Source organism: Choloepus didactylus, chromosome 4, assembly GCF_015220235.1.
Source record: "Choloepus didactylus isolate mChoDid1 chromosome 4, mChoDid1.pri, whole genome shotgun sequence".
NCBI classification, from domain to species: Eukaryota; Metazoa; Chordata; class Mammalia; order Pilosa; family Megalonychidae; genus Choloepus; species Choloepus didactylus.
The window spans coordinates 6,699,559-6,720,899 of NC_051310.1; the positions used below are offsets into that span (position 1 = coordinate 6,699,559).

Sequence of the window (21,341 nt, forward strand, 5' to 3'; positions counted from 1 at the left end):
TTGGGGTGATGAATGCACGACTATATGATGGTACTGTGAACAGCTGATTGTACACCATGGATGACTGTATGGTATGTGAATATATCTCAATAAAACAGAATTTAATTATAAAAAAGAAAATAGAAGGCATCAGTGGCAGCCTCTTCTGATCTGCCTGTGCTTGGAGAAGCTATAAACACGCATGGACTGTGAGCCCCAGGGTCCTGGGAGAGGGTATGAGTCAAGGGCATGTGCTTCGTGACCTCTCTCCGCAGCCCAGGACCTCCTGTGGCTCCCGCGGGATTCTCTGCGGCTGCTGCTCCTCCCTGGCTGGGATGGCACACTTCTGTCCAGCCGACCCCAGGGGGTTCCGGACGCCCTCAGCACGGACACTGGTTTCTAAGGAGGCCTCCACCTGGCATGGGTCGCCAGAGACCCCTGCCCAGTGCCCTGGGGAGGAAAGGGCAGGTTCATGCAGTGCCCTTCCCCAGGCCAGGACTGGGCCAGCCTTGGGTTCCGCTGAGGGTCCGGGGAGCCTCCAGATGGAGGGTACCCCGAAGCAGATGGAGGGTACCCGGAAGCAATACTGACACCCCGAGGCTGTCTTCCCTTTCTGAGAGCCCCCTGGGAGACAGAACGCCCCTCCCCCCACCCGCCTGGGTACCTGCCCTCTGGGTGCTGGGTCAGACCCAGACACTCAAGGCACCCAGCGTGATAGAGGGAGCCAGGGCTGGGGGTGGGGCCGAGCAGGGCCGGGCCCGCCCTTCCCGACCTCAGTTTCTTCCGCTGTAAAATGTGAGCTCAGTGAGGGCAGGAGCTTGCTTTGGTTCGCTGGGGTGACCCCCGCGCCTAGCGCAGGGCTGGGACACGATCGGGGCTCAATAAATGGATGGATGAATGGGTTGGCCAGGTCAGTGTGAGGGCTGTCACTCAACGCTTCCCTGCCTGCATTCATTCATTCCTCCCGCCCACACGCCGGCACTCATTCATTCATGCGTTCCGCCATTCACGCACACCCGCCTTCATTCATTCCCGCCCCGCTCCAGCGCGCACGCGACGGCCCCACGCCCCCCGCCGGCCTCGCGCCCACCGCGTGCGCCCCGCCTGGGCGCTGCCGGGGGAGCCTCGGGATCAGCCGCGGCTGCGCGGGGCCCGGGCTGGCGGGGAGCCGGGTTGGGGGCGGGGGGCGGGCGCTCCCTGCGGGAGGCCGGGCGGGGTGGGGGGGAGCCCCGGCCCGCGCCGGCTCCCCGCGCGCTCGGCCTCGGAGGGGAGGGCGCGCGGGCCGCGAGCAGGGCGGTGGCGGCGGCGGCGAGCGGCGCGGCTTGCCCCGGGGCCATGTGGACGGGCGGCCGGCGGCCGGGCCGGCTCCGCCGGGCGGTGAGTACCTGCGAGCCGGGCGGGCAGAGCGCGGAGGCGGGGCGCGCGCCACCCACGCCGCGGGGAGGTCCCCGCCCAGCGCCCGAGGCTGCGCGCGCCCCCACCCCCACCCACCCCGGCGAGAGGGCGACTCCCCCACTCCCTCTCCTCCCCTGGCGGCGCCCCCAAAGGTGCACGGGCCCCGCCAGGAGTGCTTCACCGGCCCCCGGCCCCGGGCACCCGCGGGCGGCGCGGGGACCGCCTGGGTCCCACCTGGGGCTGGGGACAGTCGTCGTTCCCCGCCCCCCCAGCCTGCGCGTCCCTGCGGCGAGAGGATAGGGCAGGGGCCCAGGGCGAGGCCTCGAGGACGTGGGACCCGCCGCTGCCCGGGGCAGGGTGCAGGGTGCAGAGGCCTCGGAGAGGCGGCCGCGGAAGGCCTCGGGGCGCGGAGGGGGCAGCCCGGGGAGCCTGTGTTGCACGTGGGCGCGCGCCGGCCCGTCCTCCCTCCCTCTCCTTCATTCTCCCTGTTTACAGACGGGGAAACTGAGGCCCAGGGAGGCAGGGGCTCGCCCAGGGCTGCTCCGCTGGCGCCCTTGCCCTCCCGGAACACCGAGGCTCTGGATGGGAATTTCTGTCCTAGAGTTTCCGCTTCCTGCCTGGTTTAGAGGTGTTTCCTTCCTCATCTGGGCCCACCCCCACCCCCAGTGTGGTTCCTTTGGAGCAGGGACCACGTGGCCTCATCCTGGAGTCTCCTGAGCCAGCAGGATGGGAGCCGGGTGGGTGCCCAGGATGGGGGGGAAGGAGGAGGGATGGGTGAAGGGGGAGCACCTGCAGAGATGGATGGCCAAGGTCGGCCCACCCTGCAGGCTAGGGGTCAAGGCCTTGGGTCCCCATGGAGCATGCTCTGCGTGGGCCTGGCTCCCCAGATCTCTGGTGCCGGTGGACTGGTCCTTTCCCCTCCCTGGGCCTCGGTTTCCCCATCTGCCAACCAGCAGCGGATGCCCCTGCTACTCCCGGAGCCAGGCTTGAGGAGGTCTGGGGGAGACAGCCCCCTAGGAACCGTGGTGTGACGTCCCTGCCAGGTCAGGCCGTTGGGGCCAGCTGGGGCAAATGGCCCCCAAGGACGGCCCTGCCTGGCATCCATGACGCGCAGGGTGGGGAGGCGGCAGTGAGGGCCCTGGCAGCATCCCGCAAACCCTTAATTTTCCAGACTCTCACTATAATCAGGGTGGCACGGAAAGCAGGCACACTGGCAGATGCGGCTTCGTGCCGGCGGCTCGGCGTGCGGGTGCTGGGCGAGGAGCCTCCCGCCATTATCTAGTATTTATAGATTCGAGCTCACTGCCTTCCACCTGGAGTCCAGACCTGGGGCTGTTGGCACCTGGGGTGCCCAGTGCAGAGGGCAGGGGCTGCCAAGAGTGGGGGGCCTGGCCTGTTTGGGGTGGGCCTGTCCATGGGCTGGGGTGGGGTGGAGGAGACATACTGTTATACCCCACCCATTTCCCAAGCCCAGGGAGGAGATGAGTCAGAAGCCATCAGGATCTTTCGTGCACTCTCCAAGACTGTGCACGGGTCTGGCCACAACAGCTGGCATTTATTGAGTGCCTACTATGTGCCAGGTCCAGTATAAGCATTCCACATGCCATGTGCACAGCAGCACTGGAAGCAGTGCCCCTAGGCCTAAAGCAGTTGATAACCTTGAAGAATGAATGTATGAATGAATGGACAAGCCAATAGACGAATGAATGGCTGGGAGGGAATGTGAACCAAGCATGAAGATGTGGCTGGTTTGAAGACAGTCCACAGTTTCCTGAATCCCAGGAGGTGAGTCCCAGGGGCTGAGTAGGAGGTGGAGGGGTGAAAAGTGGGAAGGCAGCAGCCTCAGGGAGCCAGCAGGAGAGCACAGCAGGCCGAGGGCTGGGTGCACAGGGTCCAGGGATCAGATCAGCGGGGCCAGGGCTGGGTACAGAGGGTCCAGGGCTGGGTGCAGCAGGCCCAGGGATCAGAAGAGGCTCAGTCCCTCTGCAGAGTGGAGGCCAGCAGTGTGGCCATGGGGTGGGGAGAGGTGGCTGCTCCCCTCAAAGCAGAGAAGGATCCCCAGGGACAAATCCACAGGTGACCCTGAGCTCTCTGTGTCCTGTCCTGGCACCCCTCCTGCCCCAGATCTGCTCACTGGCTTGCTGGGGAGGCCTGGAGTCCTGGCTTCCGCTCCCCTTCTGCTGCTGATTTGCTGAGTCACCTCAGGCAGGGCTCTGGCCCTCTCTGGGCTCAATATCCCAGGCCTGAAAAAAGGGCTCCATCATGCCCGGAGACCCTTTCCTGCCCTGCCCCTCACAGCAGCCTCTGGCCAGAAAAGAGGCCCAGCATCTCACAGGCAGGGGAGGAGCCGAGAGCAGGCCCCAGATGGAAGTCTGTGTGAGTGGCTGACCACAGCTGGTTCCATGGGGTCAATAAATATCGGCATGAATGAATGAGCGAGCGAATAGATGAATGAATTCTACATTCATCCAGCACGCTCTCCCTGAGCACCCACTGCGTACCGCTCACTGGGGCCACATGTGTGAATCTGACACTGGGCTCACCCTTCAAGGGCTCTCAGACTACTGGGAAAAATGGACCCGGCCAGTGGGCAGGTGTTATGAGGGGGTTGGCGGGCCTTCCCTGCCCCTCTCCCATCAGAAATTGTTCCCAGCAGCCAGGAAGGGGACCCAGCAGTTGCTCCAGCCCCAGCAGTCTGGAGGGCTTCCATGGGTGGGGCCTGGGAACTGAATTCATTTGTTCAATAAGCAGGCCCTGAGCTGGATAGGGATGAAGATGGGTCAGGCCTGGGCCTCGCCTGGGGAAGACTGACATGGAAACCTCCAGTCATATTGCAGGGTAGTGCATGCGGGATCAAGGGCTGAATAGGAGCTGAAGGGGCAACAAGCAATTCAGGGTGGGCTGAGGGAAATGGATGATGGATGGATGGATGGATGGATGGATGGATAGATGATGGATGGATGGGTGGATGGATGGATGGATGTAAAATAAGAGGGATAGATGGATAAACTGATAGATATAAGTGGCAAGATAGAGATGATGGGTGGATAGATGGAAGGATTGTACAGATACAAAAGTGGATGGATCAAACGATATTAATGGTGGATATATGGGTGGATTGATAGATGGGAGGATAGATTTATGGATGCATATGGCAAGATGGATAGATGAATGGATGGAAGGAGAGAATGGATGGATAGAGGGAAGGATGGATACAAGAGTACATGTTAAAGGCATGGAAAAATGGATGCATGCATAAATGGACAGTCAATGGATGGATGCTTGGTGGATGGACTTAAATACATATCATTAAAGTGATGAACATAGGAATGGATGGGTGGGTGGGTGGATACAAGGATGAGAAGACACGTAGTGGATGCATAGATGTCAACAGATGGGTAGAAGAAGGCATGGAAAGAAGGGTGGCTGGCTGGCTGGATGGATGGAAGGAAGGAAGGATGGATGGATGATGGATGGATGGAAGGATGGATGGATGGATGGGTGGATGGATGGATAGATGGAAGGAAGGATGGATGGATGGATGAATGGATGGGTGATGGGTGGGAGGGCGGGTGGATGGATAGATGGAAGGATGGATGGGTGGATGGATAGATGGACAGACAGAAGGATGGATGGATGGAAGGATAGATGAAAGGCAGGATGGATGGATGGAAGGATGGATGGAGGGAGGGAGGGAGGGAGGGATAGATGTGTGGATAGATGGATGGATGGTTGGATGGAAGGATGGATGGATGGGTGGATGGATGGATGGACGGACAGAAGGATGGATGAATGGAAGGATGGATGGAAGGATAGGTGAAAGGCAGGATGGATGCTTGGAAGGATGGATGGATGGGTGGAAGGAAGGAAGGAAAGAAGGATGGATGGATGAATGGATGGGTGATGGGTGGGTGGGTGGATGGATGGATAGATGGAAGGATGGATGGGTGGATGGATGGATGGATGAATGGATGGGTGATGGATGGATGGATGGATGGGTGATGGGTGGGTGGGTGGATGGAGGGATGGATGGAAGGATGGATGGATGGATGGAAGGATGGATGGTTGGATGGATAGAAGGATCGAAGGATGGATGGAAGGATGGAAGGATAGATGAAAGGCAGGATGGATGGATGAATAGAAGGATCGAAGGATGGATGGAAGGATGGAAGGATAGATGAAAGGCAGGATGGATGGATGGAAGGATGGATGTTAAGAGATGAATGACTACAGGAAAGGTGGAGCTCCATTTGGGCCTCTCCATCCCCTAACTTCCTGGAAGCTAGTGTCTTGTCCTGTATCCCAGCCCCTCGGGTTCAGAGACAGCACAGCGGGGAGGCCACAGAGCTGCAGAGAGAGCAGGGAGCAGCTTTGCTGACCCAGGCAGTGAGCCTTTACCCTGCTGACACACACCTTGAGTGCTCAATGCAAACAAACGGCCCTCAGGGCTCTCCAGATTTGTGTTTCCCTGGAAGACATACTTGGGGAATGAAGACTCCGCAGTGGTCTCTTCTATAGGCGAGTGGCCAGTGGGGGATTCCCAGAGGGGCTGGACGACTCGAGCACAGGCTCTTTCCAAGAAAGGAGAGCTGGGGCAGAGTTCAAGTGCACACACTGGCTGGGGGCTCAGAGGTCAGATGACCATGCCTGCCTCAGGGCATGGATGAGAACATCCAGAGGCAGCAGGACAGGGAGGTTAAGACCTCAGGCATGAGAGATCTGACCCTCATGCGCCTGCCTGTCAGAAGGGAGAGGAGCAGAGATGAAGTAGGATTAGAGAGGGAAGCTCCTGTCGTGTCCGCGTTGACCCCAGTACCTGGCACGTGCCAAGCTCTGCACATCTGTCGCCACTCGTGTCCCGGTTTCCTCCTCTGTAAATCGGGCTAGCAACCCCTAGCCTGGAGCGTTGTCGTGAGAATCAGGTGAGGCCATGTTTGTGGGGCGCTTAGTGCCCTCCCCACAGGGTCAGAGGAGCAAGGGGGGCTGGAGAGGAGTGGGGTGGAGAATGCAGGCTCCGGGGTTGGCCTTGGGGTGCCCGTGGTGTGACCTCAGCCCAGTCACCCCGCCTCTCCGAGACTCCCCCAGGGCTGGGGAGGACCTGGGGTGATGGCGTGTGTGCCCGCCCCGCACAGAGCTCGGCGCGCGGAGGGGCTTGGGGCGTGGGACTGGGAGTGTGATTCAAAGGAAGCCCCTGTGGGAGAGGCGGCCCCACTGCTGAGGCCGGCGGCCGAGCCGAGAGCCGGAGGCAGCCAGCAGCTCCTCCAGGCCCTGCCACAGGAGCCGCGGTTGTTATGACAACGGGAACTCGTGTGATGCAGCCGGAGACGCCGGGAGAGGCCCGGAGGACTGGCAGGCAGGCCCCACCGAGCACCCCGAGACCTGCCTGGTGCTGAGTAGAAACCCCATATAAACCAGGGGAACGGTCCAAAGAGAGCCTCCAAGTCCCGTTTCCATGGTGATGGGGATGGCCGCTGGGGAGGGGTGTCCAGGTGTTGGGGGACTGCAGGGTGGGGTGCTGTGGCCTTCCCAAGAACCTGGGAGCTGCACCCCAACACCTGCCCCCATGTTCTCCTCCCCGAGTGCCCAGCCGGGGCTGGCGTTGCTTGTGTGACTGACAGCGTGTACCTGTTAGGCCATTCAGTTCTTCATCCATTCACTCATTCATGCAGCCATTGACGAACAGAGAGCTGGGGCCACAGCAGAACTTGCATTCTAGTGGGGACACACAGCAGAAGCAAATGATTGCAAGCACATGCATTAGAGCGTTCCTAGCAGAGGGAATAGTGAGTGCAAAGGCCCTGAGGGTCTCGTGGACTTTCCTTGTGGTGGGGACAGAGCGTGGGGGTGGCGGGTGGCAGAGAAGGGGCCGCTGGACCATCAGGGCCTTGTGGGGCCTGCACAGCTGGGACGTTGGGCGTCCGTTCTGTGTTTTAAAGACCTTGTTGTCTGTGCTTGTGGGCTGCAGGGAGGCTGGGTCGGGGCCCCAGGGAGGGAGTCACCACAGGCCTCCAGCTGCGCCAAGTGGCATCTAGGACCGGCGGGATGATGGTGAGGATGGAGAGAGGTGGTCAGGTCTAAGAGGGGCCAAATCCCCAGGGCCTGGTGACTGGAGTCGGGGAGGGGAAGAGGAGAAGGAGAGGTTCCTGGCTTGGGCTGCTGAGCCCAAGGTGGTGCTACTCACGGAGTTTTGCAGACACAGTATCATGGGGCATCCAGACAGAGGTGTCCAGCTGGGCCCAGAAAAACAGGGGTCTCCAGGTGCTTGGTGTGAGGTCTCTAGGTGCTGCTGGCTGGGCGGGGCCCCAGGAGCACAGCCATGAGCAGGTGGTGCCAGGAAAGCCAGCCAGTGCCCACATATGGCATCCTAGGACAGAGACCAGCCTGGAGCCACAGTTTCCCGTGAGATGCCAAGGGCAGCGTATCTTCCTTCACACAAGGAGGGAGGGTCCAGGCCTAGCTCTGGCCCTTCTTTGGGTTCATTTCCTCCACCCCACCCCCCATCCGACCCACACCCTAGGTGTCCTGGCCTTATAACCTCAGCAACTGCCAGTAAAAGAGACTGGAAATAGCCATGGCCTAAGTAGGACAGGAGGTGATTTCTTTCCCAGTTAAAGAATTTCAGAAGCAGATGATCCAGGGCTGTTTTGACAACTCAGTGGTCATCAGGGATGCAGGTTCCATTTGTCTTTCTGCTCCTCCGTTTTTTACATATGGCTTTCAACCCCCCCCCAAGTTTGCCTCATGGTACAAGATGACTGCCACAGCACCAGCCATCATTTTCATGTTCCAGATAAGCAAGGGATTGAGGTGGAGAGCCAAAAAAGGAAGGGGTGAACAATCTGACCCCTCTTAAGGAGTTCTCCTAGCAGTTTTACCCAACAACTTTGGTTTAATTCCTCATTCGCAACCCCGCCCTGCAAAGGAGCCTGGGAGATGCAGTCTTTTGACTGAGTATCTTACCTCCCAGAATAAAATTGGGGCTCTCTACTAAAGTAGAATGGGACAACAGGGGGCAACCAGTGGTCTTCGCCACACCCTCCCATTTTGCAGCTCGCTGCAGTTCTAGTTTCCCCTCCTTCAGGCCCTGGGCTCACCCTGTCATGGTGGTTATCACGGCGTCCGTGTGCTGGTGTGAGTGGAGCGTGTGAGGCCCAGCCCAGGGCCCTGCCCACGTCAGGGACTCGGTCAGTGCCGGCTGCATCCCCAGGCAGACACAGGGCCCAGGACAATGTGACCTTCTCCTCTCTAGCACTTTCTAAGCCCTGAAGCCTAACTCCCATGTAGCGAGAATCGATTCCGGGTGGGAGCCAGCTGGGACCTGCCTGGCGCTCTCTGGGATCGATGGGCAGGCGGGCGATGAGCCGATCACCCTGGCCAGTGAGGGCTGAGTGGCCCTGACCCCCGCGAGGGCCCGGGGATACCAGCCCCAGTGGGAGGAGCAGAGTGGGGTCGGTGAGCCCGACCCTGGGGTGACTAAGGAGGATGCTCTCAGGGGCTGGGGCCCGGGCACGGGACCCCGACATCGCCAGCCCTAGGCAGGATGACCACGGCTGGCTCCCGGAGCCCAGGGCAGAAGGCCCCAAGAAGGAGGCACCCAGAGAGGGCCTTCCACGCCGCAAGCCAGGCCCCGGCTCGGGTTGCAGCAGTGAGGGCCAGGCCTCTCGCCCCAGCTGGGCAGCTTGGCCTGGCCAGGAGGAGGCCCAGGCGTCCCCTGGCCTGCTGTCCACTCCGGAGCCCCTGAACACGGGCAGCAGAGCCACTGTGGCCCCCCTCGCCCTCCTGGACCAGCGGCGGGAGGCCAGGCTGCCCTTCTCCAGGTTCCTGGACGAGGTCACCGTGAGGGTGCTGGACCCTGGGGTGCTGGAAGCCCTCCGGGGATCCAGGGGCCACAACCGGGAGCCGTCCCCAGCTGAGCAGGGCCCCAGCACGGCCCAGGAGCCTCTCCCAGGAACAGCAGCCCCGGACGAGGAGGCCCGGGCCCCAAGCCCCCAGCTTTCCTTGGAGGCGGCAGCCGGGGCTGTAAGCAGAGTGGGCCCGGGCCCGGCCATGGAGGCCCGAACCACCTACCCCCGGAGGCCCCCAGGCCTGGTGAGTGTCAGCCCCAGTCCGTCACCCCAGTGGGGAGTTGGGCAGAGGTCCACTGTGGCTCTGAACCTCATCCCCACTCATCCCTCCCCCTACCCCCTCATGTGCTGTTCCCCACAGGTCCTGCTGACCCCTGGGAGCCCCCCCCATCACAGCCTTTTATCATATCTGCAAGAGAAAAAGGGCTGAAAGACCTTAAGCACCAAAAGAATGAATCTCTAAGGTGAAATTTCTGGCTTTGGGGCAGGCACAGTATTTCTGAACCAAGTGCACATGAGTAAACAATAACGATATCAATATTGTTCCCCATTGGCGGGGTCCTTGGTGGTTTTCCCACAGGGCTTTCTTCTTATTGTCCCTTTAAGTTTCTGATAGTTCCCGGGCTGTGGAAAGGCAGTAGTGATTGTCCCCTGGCCTTGTCCCCTCAGGCAGCGCCCCAAAGCTTCCCCCACAGGGGCTGGGGATCTGGGACCCCTGCCCTGTGGGCTCTGCATGCCTGCTCAGACTTCACTCTGGGGACCACCGGGCCCTGGGGGGAGCCCTGTGATGCCCAGGCCTCTGGGGATTTTATTCTCAGTCTCCACACAAGCCTCCCAGGGCCACATGGCAGCTCGGTGGCCCAGGGAGCTGTCGGGGCTCAGCGGGGGGCCCTGGGGGGCCGGGCTGGGCCTGGGGAGCTGGTGTTGGCTGCCTGAGGCCAGAGGCAGAGCCTGGTCCTAGCAGGCATCCGGGAGACCCTGACTCCAGGCCTGACTTCCTCTGCTCCCCACGGGGCCCGGCCAGGTCTCAGTCAGACCCCAACCCCTAACCCACCCCCCAGGCCAGTCACAGGCGAGAGTCCCCTCTAGACCCCTCAGCTGCAGCCTGTGAGAGCTCCTAGGCTCAGGCCTGTTTTACAGGCAGGGAACTCGGAGGGCTGAGCCCGGCTGGTCCTGGCTCAGGGAGCCCTTAGCTTCCTCGTCTGGGGAGTAGGGGTGAGAAAATGGGTGACGGGGCCTGGCGCACCTAGGAGTTCAGTCGCTGCGGGGAGAGCGGTGACCGTCGGGGCTCGTCTGTTGGTTTATTTAGCACCCGCTGGGTGCCTCCTGCCGTCCGACCTGGACAGGCCTGTCCCCAGGAGTGTCCCCAGAGCGGCAGACCCCTAGCTTGCAGCCCACACCCCAAAAGCCCTTTCTCACGGGACAGTGCTGGGGGTCTCCTGACCAGTGCAGGACCCCTCCTGGCTCGGTGGCCCTTGGGGAGCCCTGGTTCCCCCTTCCTCGTGCAGCAGTTAGGAGGCCACTGTGCAGATCTCTGCAGACCCTGCAGCTGTCGCTGTGCGAATGACTCGGGCCAGCCCTTTCCTGAGCGAGTCACCCCCCTTCCCTGGGCCTGTGTCCCCGGCTGCAGGGACAGCTCAGGTGTGGACGGCGCCTCCCCTGGGAGGGCAGCTGCTCCCCAGCTCCCCTGACTGTTGCCATGTGGGAATGTGGGCCGGAGTTGCCAGATCTTCCAAATTTTCAGTAGAAGCCAAAAATATGGATTTTAAAATGTAAACTCTCCCAATTTTCAAATGTTGGCTCCAAGGTTTAAAAAAATACACACAAAAAAACCTTGTGCAGGCCAAATACAACATGCCAGTGGGCCAGATTTAGCTCAGGAGGCCAGTTTGCAGCCGCCATTCTAGTCAGTCTGCACCAGAGCCCAGCTGGGGAAACCGAGGCCCCATCTGAAGTCACAGATCTTGATCACGCAGAGCTCAGGCAGGTGCAGGGGGTGGGTGGCCAGTGGGAGAGGGTCAGCTCTGCAGCCGACGGCTAGCCGTTCTGTAACTCAGTCCACGGGGAAGGACACTCTCTGGCCCCATCTGGGGACAGCCCCAAGCCAGGGCGTCTATCTGGTCCCCAACTCGCTGCCCCCTCCCCTTGGTCAAGTGAGGCCAAGATAGTGGTGGCTGCCTTTGGTGTTCCAGCTGGAGGGATGGTGGAAAGTCCCCTGCGTGCCCAGCACTGGGCCAGGCCCTGTCGGGGATGCCCGAGGGCACAGGGCATGACCAGGTCTGGATGCTTGTCTTATCCGTGACACGGCCTGTGAAGTGGCCGGTCCCTCCGTCCCCCTGGAAACACCCCAGGATGCCCCCCCACACACACATACGTGCGCACAACTCCACACCTACCTCCCTGGATATTTGGGGTCCCCTCCTGGGGCCTGTCCTCTCCCCGCCTACCCTCAGCCCTTGGCAAGCTCACCCAGTGCTGGGTGACCACTCCCAGACTCCCAGCTCCAGCCTGCACCCCAACTCTGACCTGCACTTGAAGGTCTTGTGTACCTGAGCACCCCACCTTCTCCCCACCCGCCAGCTGGCTTCTCTCATAGTTGTCCCCTTCTCACTGCAGGCCGGTGCCCCCTTCCAGTGACTTCAGCCAAAATTCTGGTGTCCTCTCTGGCGATTCTCTTTCTTCCGTGCTCACCCCTCCCACCTCCACTGCTCCCCCTCCCCCACCCACACTCACCCGGATGGTCCAGGGGTCTCCCGGCTGGGCTCCCTGTGGACCCCCCTCGACCGCAGTGCATCGCTACCCCAGCCTGAGCCATCCACTTTGCAAGGGGGTGCTCCGCTGCTCAACCCACTAGGGTTCATGGCCCACACGCCCCCCGACCTGGCCCTGCTCCCCATTGGTGACTGGAATGCCCCCCAAACACCACACCATGCACCCTGATCCAGAGCCTCTCCTCCGCAGGCTTCCCCAGGACTCACCTCGACCTCCATGTTCACCACTGCAACCACCCCCAGCCCCCGGCCCCTATCCTTCCAGCTTTAACTTCTCCATGGTCTCGGAGACGGATCCCCATCGCATACCCTAGAGGTTTGCTTATTTCCCCTTTGCATTGTCTGTCTGCCTCCACTGGAATGTCAGCACCGCAAGGGCAGGGGTTTCTGTCTTGTTCACGGAAGCAACCCGTGGGGCAGGGCCTGGCACACAGCAAATGTTTGTTGAATGACTGAAAAAAGGCAAGGAGCAATATAACAATCTTAGGAAGGTGTCTACTCTAAATAGCTAGAGTTAAAAGCCACAGGCCTTTACCCGCCCACCCCCAAGCCTGTCCCTTACACATACAGTCACCTCCTTGTCACTCACATGCCCTTTGAGGTTGGATTTTCCATCCTACCTTCATAGGGGATTGAGGCTCAGAGAGGTTGAGAGATTTGCCTGAAGTCACACAGCTGCAATAGGAGGTCTCGGTTGCCATCAGTGGCAGGCCTGGGGTTCCCCAGCTCTCCCCTCCTCCACTGGCCTCATCCCTACCCTCCTTGTCCTCTGGCTTGTTTCCCCCTCTTGTGTTTGGGGGTGGGGGCAGGAAGAGGAGACCACGGAAGCTGGAGCCCAGGGTGGGTATTGGAGGCGCCTGGGGCCCCAGCACTGGTATTAGGGTCCGAGAGGCCAGCCCAGGCCGCTAGGGAGGGTGAGTTGGGGTCAGAACCCAGGCCCCTGTGTCCCCGGCGTGGCCCTCGGCACCCAGTAGGCCTCCCCTGCGACGCTCGTAGACTCAATGGTTTTGGGAATCGGCAGGATTTAGGGGGACTGGGTAGCAAGGCAACTAGGCCGGATGGTCCAGTAGAAGGATTTACAGACAACCTCACGGCGGCCGGAGCGGGACTGACCCTCATAGGCGGGGGCAGGTGCAGAAGCTGCCGGGCACCAGGAGGGGGTACCACGCCGGGGGCAGGGTGAGGTGAGAACGATGGCCCGTAAGGTGGGCAGATGCTGCTCGGGGTGGGGGCCACGGTGCCTCCGGCCAGCGCCACCCACTCATCGGAGGCCCTCGGTGCCACATCCTGGGAGCTCGGGACCCCGCCGCTGAGCCCGAGACGCCCTGCCCTCGGGGATCGTTTATGCACAGGGGAGCCAAGGGGCAGAGGGAGGCAGCGGGAGGGCAGGCAACAAAGAACCATCCAAAGAGTGGCCCCGGAAGGCAATAAAGACAAGGGGCGACGAGAAGTCGCTGGCGGGCTGGGGGCGCTCCAATGGGGTGGTCAAGGACAGGTGTGCCCAGATCTGGGATGGAGCATTGCAGACAGGGAGCGAGTACAAGGGGCCCGAGGCAGGGGGGAGGGGTGGCCGACGAGGGGCACGTGGGGTCCTGCGGGGTTAGACGGGGGTCAGGTCGGCATCTACCAACCCCTCTCGGTGGCCAGGCTGGTGGCAGGGAGTCACCCCTCCTCACCTCTTGGGAACACCTACGGTGTGCCAGGGGCCACAGGGAGCATGACAGCCGTGGGAAGGTGACAAGAGGGCTGAGGCGCAGGTGTGTGGCAGTGTCCCGTTTGGGAGGTGCTCCCCGCTGTGGGTCTGCAGGGGCCAGAGGGGAGTTAGGGGGACAGTGATGACATCAGAAGTGTCTGGCGGGAAGAGGCAGCGGACAGCAAGTGCCAGTAGACTGAAAGCCCAGTGCCTGGAGGCAGAGAGGGGTCTGTCCCTCTGGGTCCAGGGTGCTCACCTGGCTCCCACTTGCTTGGGGGTCCCCAGGGCCCTGAGGCTGGATCCTGCCCCATCATTTCACAGTGGGGACCCTGAGGGGGGTCTCCCTGCGCATCCCACAGTCCCTCACACTTGTGACACCCCCCCACCCTGCCCTCCTCCCCTTACAAGGAGGTACCAACCCCAGCTGTCACCCAACCTGAGATCCAGGCAGCACCCTGGTTCAGGCAAGCTCAGCCAACCTCAGCCAGCTCTGGCCTCAGTTTCCTCATCCATAAAAAAGGCATCATGGGAAAACCCAAGTCCTGTGGTTACTAAACCGCAGAATCATCACTTGAACTGGAGCTCAAGACACCCTGGCCCAGCACCCCCCTGGCTGGGGCCAGCCTCGCGGCTCTTTCCCTGCCCCCTGGCCTCACTCAGCATGTTGCAATCTGGGCAGAGCTTTGTGGCACCGCCCCCCGCCCCGCACCCCCCAGCAAGGCCCTGGGTTGACCCTGGACCCAGAGCTCGGAAGACACAGGCTCTTCCTTCCCCAGGGAGAGCACATCCCGCGTGAGGGTCAAGCCAAGAGCATGGGGGTCTCAGTCCAACAATGCCGCTGGGTCTCCATGGAGGGCTGCTTGGAGGAGGTGGCTGTTAAGGGTAAGGGCAGTGCTAACCCTGCAGGCACTGGGTTGGGGGGAGAATTTGAGGAGTTGTAGTAGGATCAACAGTGGGGTAAAGGGCCAGGGCTGCTGGGACACCTCCCATCTTCTGTCTGTCTCCCACCCTGCCCACCCCTCAAACACCCCAAACCCCAGGGTAGCTCAGCAGCCTCTGCCAGAGGCCCCTCTTGGGGTGGGGAGGGGATTCCCAGACAGGCCCTCCCAGCTGCCTTTCGAAGAACTGAAACATCCAACATAAATGATCAATGCTAGATTTTTTAAAATTAAATTTTAATAGATTCTTATTAATTTTAGACAAACTCCCCAGCAGGTCATTCACTGTGAGTGATTGAGGCAACTGGAGACATACAAGGGTGTCCCCAGCCTCAGGGGATCGGCCCTTGAGCCCTGGCAAGTCCCGTCATCTCTCTGAACCTTGCTTTCCTTATCTGTCAAATGGGGGCTAGTGCTAACCTGGCATTGGAGCAAATGAAGTGTTAGAAGAGTGTAAGGCGTGGTGGGTGTGATTATTTTGGCCATTCTGCTGAGGGTGGACTCTGGGACCTGGGGGAGCTTCGCTGGCCAAGCATTAGCCCCTGGAGGGTAGGCTCACCTCATCTGCTGTCCCCTCCCACCCCCAAAACTTAGCGCAGGGAGTGGGCAAGGGACGGAGGGTGAATGGACACCTGCGCCTTTCGAGTTTCGTGGGAACCTGGTTCAGGTCTTACGCTCCCAGCCTAGGGCTCACTCGTACACTGAGCTCCAGGGCCAGGTCTATTGGGTGCTGGGGAGGAGGGGGGCTCCCCCCCATTTCTCCGGGGGAACTCAGAGCCAGGATGGGGGTGTGCATCCTGATTGTTGAGCGCCTGCTGTATGCAGGGATCTAGAGTGAATACCCCTGTGATGGAGACCCAAGAGCCAGGAAAGGTGGGCCTGGGGGAGCTGATGGGGGGCTTGCTGGGTGGTTTTGGCCCGGTCTTGGGGGAGGAGGTTAAATGGCAGAGGCCCAGGCCAGTAGTCAAGAACAACTTCGAGTGTCCAGGGAAAGGGGCCGCCAATCCCGGCCCCTCCCCAGCTGCAGAGTGCCTTGTCGCCCCCCTGCCCACCCCAGGCGAGGAAACTGAGGCCTGGAGATCTGCCCGAGCACCCCGAGAGCTGGTGGCCGGGCCGGGCCGAGGCTCCCGGGCCGGCCGGGCCTCCCGGCTCAGCGCTGGCCGCTGGGGCTGCGCCCTCGCCCGGCGGGGCGGTGTGGGAGGCGGCGAGGGGCCGGGACCCGAGCGAAGCGCGCTCCCGGCGGAGGCGGCGGCGGCGCCCGGCGCGAGGGGCCGGGATGGGCAGTCATCAGTCTTCCCAGGTGTGTCGCGTGGTCCCTGGGCTCAGTGCCCCATCCCCCTTTAATGACAGTTACGCACGGAAAGACTGGGGGGAAAGCCCCCGGGAGCGGCCTCTCCCGGGCGGTGGAGAGCTCGCCCCGCGCCCCCAGCCTCGCGCAGGAAGTGCCGTCCCGCCGGGCCGCTCGCGGTCCCCGCCGCTCGGCGGCGCCCGAAGGGTTAACGGCGGCGGGTGGGCCCCCGCCCGGCGCGCGAGGGGCTGCCGGGCTGCGCGGGGAGGGTCTCCAAGCCGCGCGCTTGGCGGGTCTGCGCAAGCCCGGCAGGAAGCCCCGCCGGCGCGCCCGGCGCTGGGGGTTAATTCCCCGAGCCCGGGAGGAGCGAGCCAGGCCCGGAACCCCAGAACCTAAGGGCAGCGGGGTCCCCGACTGTGGCATCCGGGGCCCAGGATCCCTGGAGTTAGAGGTTTCCAAATGCCCTCGCCCTCCGGATCGTGTGAGTGTCAGGCTCTCAATCCCGCCAGGGCCCCCAGTTCCGCGGTTCGAACCTTCTCCGACTCTGCCATTCGGGGCTGGGCTTCCTCCCGGAGGCGGAGCGGGGCTGCAAGGGTTAACGGGCGGGGCGGGGGCAGCGGCGGGGCCGCGGCCGCGGGAGGGTTAACCGGGCCGGGTCTCCCCTCCTCTGGGCGAGGCCGGGCGCGCCGCGGGCCGGGCCACCCCGCGTCCCCAGGCCAGCCCCCTGGTCCCCGCGGGGGGCGTAACTCGGTACCAGGGAGCGCGGCGGCCCGGGCGGGCTCACCTGTTACTCGGCCGCGGCCCGGCGCGCCCCCCGGAATCCCCCGGGCCGCGGCCGGGCAGGGGAGGTGGCTGGGGCCGCGGGGGTGCCCCGCCGCCCTGCCCGGCTCCGCCCGCGCGGCCGCGGAGCGCACGCCTCCTGCCTGCTGACCCTCCCGTTTCTTTCTCGCAGGCCTCTGCCGCAGACATGGAGAAGCTCAGGTGAGTGGAGCGTCCGCGGGGGTCGGCGTGGGGGCGCCGGGGAGGGCGGGGAGGGGGGGTCTGCCCGGGCGCGGCAGGGGGGCCCACGGGCCGGGCGTGCGTGTGTGTGGTGCGTGCGTGCGCGCGGCGAGACAATGGGGAGCCCCGCGCGGGGGTCCTCCCGCGGCCGCCGCCTCTGGGGCGGGGGCGACGTTGCCCAGGGCCGGGCCGGCCCCCAGCCCGAGCCGCACGCCGGCCCCCACCGGCCCTCGGCGGCCCGTCCGGACTCGCGATTGTCCCCGGGACCTTCGGGGCTTCGGCTCCTGCTTTGACGCACCCGCGGCCCCGCGCGGGGCTGGCCCCCTGCCCTCCGGCTCCCGGTTGCCGGCTTCGGAGCTTTTAAGTTTCCGCCTCGTGGGGGCGGGGGTGGGGGATGGAGTCCTCGCCGCTGGCCGAGGCCGTCGCCTCTTGGAGCCATGTTGGGGGAATCCCGCGCAGCGTCTGGGGAGTGTCCCCTGCGGCCTCCCTCCCGGGGCTAAACTTTCATCCTGGGTGGACTCCCCCGGGGCGCCTTTCCGGGCAGGCCCGGGATCTGCTGATTGGAATGTTCACGACTTCCCCCTGCTCGCCCTGCACACGGTGACCCCCACTCTGGGAACACCCCTCCTGTGTTTTCCTTCCGGAGCCGGAGCCAAGGCGGTGTGTGGGCAGCAGGCCGGGCTCTGGCGGCCGGGCTCTGGCTGCCGGCCTTCGGGCAGCATCTCCCCGGCCTGGGCGTCTCCTGGCCTCGCCCCTCCAGCCCTCCCCCTCCCCTCCCCTCCCAAGGCTGCAGTGGGCACCCTGCTGCAGGACATTGGGGAGCAGGTGCATCACCCCTATCCCCAAGGGGCAGAGGCCCAGCAGGGCCCAGGCTTGTTCCTGGGTCTCGGTAGGGGGGACTGGCCCTTCCCAGCTGCTGTGCATGGGTCACCTGGGTAGGCCCAGGTGGGGCGCTGGGACAGGTGGGCTCACACAGAGGCCCCAGGAGGGATGCTCAGAGCAGGGCTGTCTCCTGGGCCATTGGGCTGGGTCTGACCCTCTCCTGGGGGCCCCTCAGGGTCAGGACCAGCCTGCCCTGGGCTGGGAGGAGGGGGTCCCATCTCCGAGGTCATAGGAGTTAAGGCCCACTCTGATGCCCTTCAGCTGGGTGCCTTGTCATGGCCAAGGTCTGGGTGGGGGTGGTGGAGCCCCAGGAGGGGCAGCCCTGGCTGTGGTCACCCAGAAGCACTCAGGCCTGGACCCAAGCCTCTGGCCCTCCACCACGGCCCTCCCTGGCACCCCACATCAGCTGTCATTTCACCTGCACCCTGACCTGTGCAGAGCTCCCTGCGGGGAAGGGGTTACTGTTTAGTTCAGCCAGGACTTGAGGAAAAGGTAGCATTCCTGGGGGTTGGGGGGCCTGAAAACCAGCTTGGGGACCCCCACTATGGTTCTCTTTTCCTTTCTCTCCTACCCCGAGCCCAGCCCAGGCTCTAGGGCACCCACCGTGGGTGCCTGGCCCTGGGGACCCATCCTGTGGACAGTGAGCAGCCAGGTGGGCTGAGAGCTCCCCCAGGCAAGTCCTGGAGCTGGTGCCAGGGCCTGGGCTCCTGGGCCCTCAGAGACCACGTGGCCTTTTAGCTGAGACAGTTCTGGGGCTAGTGGGTTTGGGCGTCCCATGGGGACCAGAGCTCTCAGCTCAGCTTCCGGAATGCTTGGAGCTGGGTCTTGCCCTCCTCCCACCATTGATGTTTCCAGAGCCGCCTCAAGGGTCTCTCCAGATCATCTCCCAGCTAGCCAGTGGGCTTCTGTCCTGCCTTGAGTGCCAGGGGTCGGGACCTGTAGGTCTGGAGGGATGCAGGGAAGTTGGGGAAGATTATGGCCCAGTCTCTGACCAAAGTCCTGACCTTCTCTGGGCCTCAGTTTCCTCATCTGTAAACAGGGGGCCTGGCCACCCCCACCTTGGCAGGGCTGTCGGGAGGGTGACAACTTACTGTGACTCAAATACTTCACCTGGAGCCCGGGGAGAGTTGCCTTTGGGCATCAGCCGCCACAAGCCCAGGTTTCCCCAGGCCAGAGGAAATGCATTTGTGGTCCTCGTGAAGGGGTCCCGGGGGTTCAGAGGCGGCCCTGGCCGGGTGCAGCTCTGGGTCACTCCGAGGGCAGCTCATTTGCTGCACCCACCTCTTGACTGACAGAGAAGAAGGACTGTGTCCCTCAGGCCTGCCGCGGGCTGTCCCTGCCGGGCCCCTCAGCCCGACCCCCACCCCCAGCCACCCACCCCAGACTGCGGTCCTGTGCGAGGCCCGGAACAGGCGGGCACCTGCACACTGTCTCCCTTTGCTCAGGTGTCCGTCTGCCTGGGACACCCTTCCCCTGCCGGCTGGTCCACCTGACAGACTCCTGTTTGTCCTCCCCTGGCCCTTTTTCTCTGTGGCTGTCATCTCTCCCTTGCCCCTCGCCCCCAAGCAGTTTCTCTCCCGAAGGGCCCAGCCCTGCGCCGTCTGCCGAGACACAAGTGAGAGCCAGGGCTGCCCTCCAGAGCTGGGGGCCCTGGGGGCCATTTATAGGTCATTCCAGGCCCAGTGGACAGAATCCCAGGTTGGGGATACTAGCTTGGGGTATCCAGGAGGGCTTCCTGGCAGCGGGGACCCTTAGGCCAAGGCTTGAAGGATGAATAGGAGTTTACCAGGAGGTGGGGTGGGGGGTGGGGTGCAGGCTTCCAAGAGGCGCCAAGGGCTGGAGGCTGGAGGAGGCAGCTTGTTCTCAGGGGGCAGCTGAGGGTTGGGGTGGAGGGGCCGGCTCTCCCTGCCACCTGGAGTGCCAGGGTCACCTTCCCCGTCCTCGTCCCCGCCCCAGGTGGACATCCATGTGGGCAGAGCCTGTTTCTGACCCCTCTTTTCCCATCAGCCCCAGCTCCAGGCAGGTGCTGTGCACAGTAGGGGTGGCCCAAAGTAGAACCATGCCAAATGACGGCCTAGTCACCTTGGCTCTGACCTGATGTGTGTTCTTGACCCCTTGACCCTTGCCTCACTCACGCTCAGCTCTGCCACCTCTGACTGCTCAAAAAACTGTCCTCAGGTGTAAACATTTGTAGATGGTACCAGGCCCCGGCTGGCCCTCTGAGCCCCCAGGTCCATGCCCTCCACTCCCAATCTTGACCCCTTTACCTACTCACTCTTGGTGCCCCAGCCTGGGCCCTTCTTGGCTCCTCCTCAGCAGCCCTGAACCCCCAAACCTTCTTGGGCCCGGGCTGCGGAGGAGCGCCATGATGTGGGGGGGTGGGCAGTGGCCCTGGGAGAGCCACGTCAGGGTGACCACCGCCCCGCCGCCCACCGCGGTCCCTCCCGGGGGTGGCGCGGAAGTCTCTGTTTGCAAAGCCCGTTCTTGCTCGCTGGCCCTGCAGGCCCAAGCAGCCCATTTTCTTTACCCCACCCCCCAATTGCGCCTGAAACGCCCACGACGACACAGGGTCCCTTCTGCCTCGGTTCCTGACACAGCCACTTCGTCGTCTGCATGGCGAACCCCTTCCTCTATTTGGGCCTTGTGGTCAGATCGGGCTGTGGGGTTCCCTGGGGGGGGGGGTAGCAGTTACTCGGGAAACCCAGAGCCGTTCCGGTGATGGGCCTACCCTTTAGTTCTTCCAACTTGATTAGTTAACTCAAAAAAATTAATCAATACCTGTAGGGTTTAGCAGTTAATTTCAGAACGAACACCTGGGACCACCACCCAGGGCAGGAAGTTGAAAGCTGCCAGCCCCTCCCCCCCAGGGACCCCCCAAGACCCTTCCTCCGAGCCCCCTCCCACTCCCCAGAGGTCACCAGGACCCTCAATTTTCTGATGAGCGGTTCCTTGTTCTGTTTATGGTTTTGCCACCTAAATCGACAGTTTTCTTTCGCTTGGTCTAGAAGCTCCCAGTGAAGGACCCATTCAAGCTGTGCTTTTTGCGCGGGTGTTTTTCACCAAAATGCCATGTTTGTGAGAACCACCACGGGGACACATGGCACTGCTGCTTGCCAGTGGTCTCGGTGACTTTCTTGGCTGCGTTTGTGGGCGTGTGCCCAGGAGCTTACTGCCCTCCCTGGGTGACTGACCTTTGGGATTTGCTCCTTGGCGGAGGCTGCCCGTCGTTCTCTCGGGTTGCCGCTCTTCTTATTGATTGGTGGGTGTTCTTTATATGCTCTGGATCCGGGCTCTTCGTCAGTCAGACGCTAGCCGCTCACTCTTCGTGGTGCATGAACTGAAGTTCTTAGATTTCATTTCAATTTCATTTCGTTGAATGTTCCAAGCTTTCGCTTTTAGGTGAAAGCTTCGCGTGTCTCATTGAAGAATCTTTCTGATGTCTTGAAGCTACTGACCTTTGATGCACTTGAAATTGATTTCTGTGCAGGGTTTGAGGTCAGGCTCCTTTTCTGTTTGCACGAGGACTCCCAGTTGTTCAGGCCCACGCTCCTC

General features: G+C 62.4%; 1 protein-coding gene across 3 annotated transcripts in view; it reads left to right on the top strand.

Moving 5' to 3' along the window:
- Positions 1-1,301: 1,301 nt before the first annotated feature.
- BEGAIN (brain enriched guanylate kinase associated) overlaps positions 1,302-21,341 on the top strand; it is a 43,260-nt gene continuing 23,220 nt past the window's right edge. Inside the window, exons 1-2 of one of the 3 annotated variants that reach the window (XM_037831862.1) lie at positions 1,302-1,356; positions 16,861-16,889. In XM_037831862.1, coding sequence (XP_037687790.1) covers positions 1,315-1,356; positions 16,861-16,889 — 71 coding nt within the window. In that variant the 5' untranslated portion in view covers positions 1,302-1,314. Of the gene's footprint in view, positions 1,357-9,593; positions 9,683-16,299; positions 16,390-16,860; positions 16,890-21,341 lie in introns of those variants that run through there. The other 2 variants (XM_037831863.1, XM_037831864.1) reach the window with 2 other exon arrangements.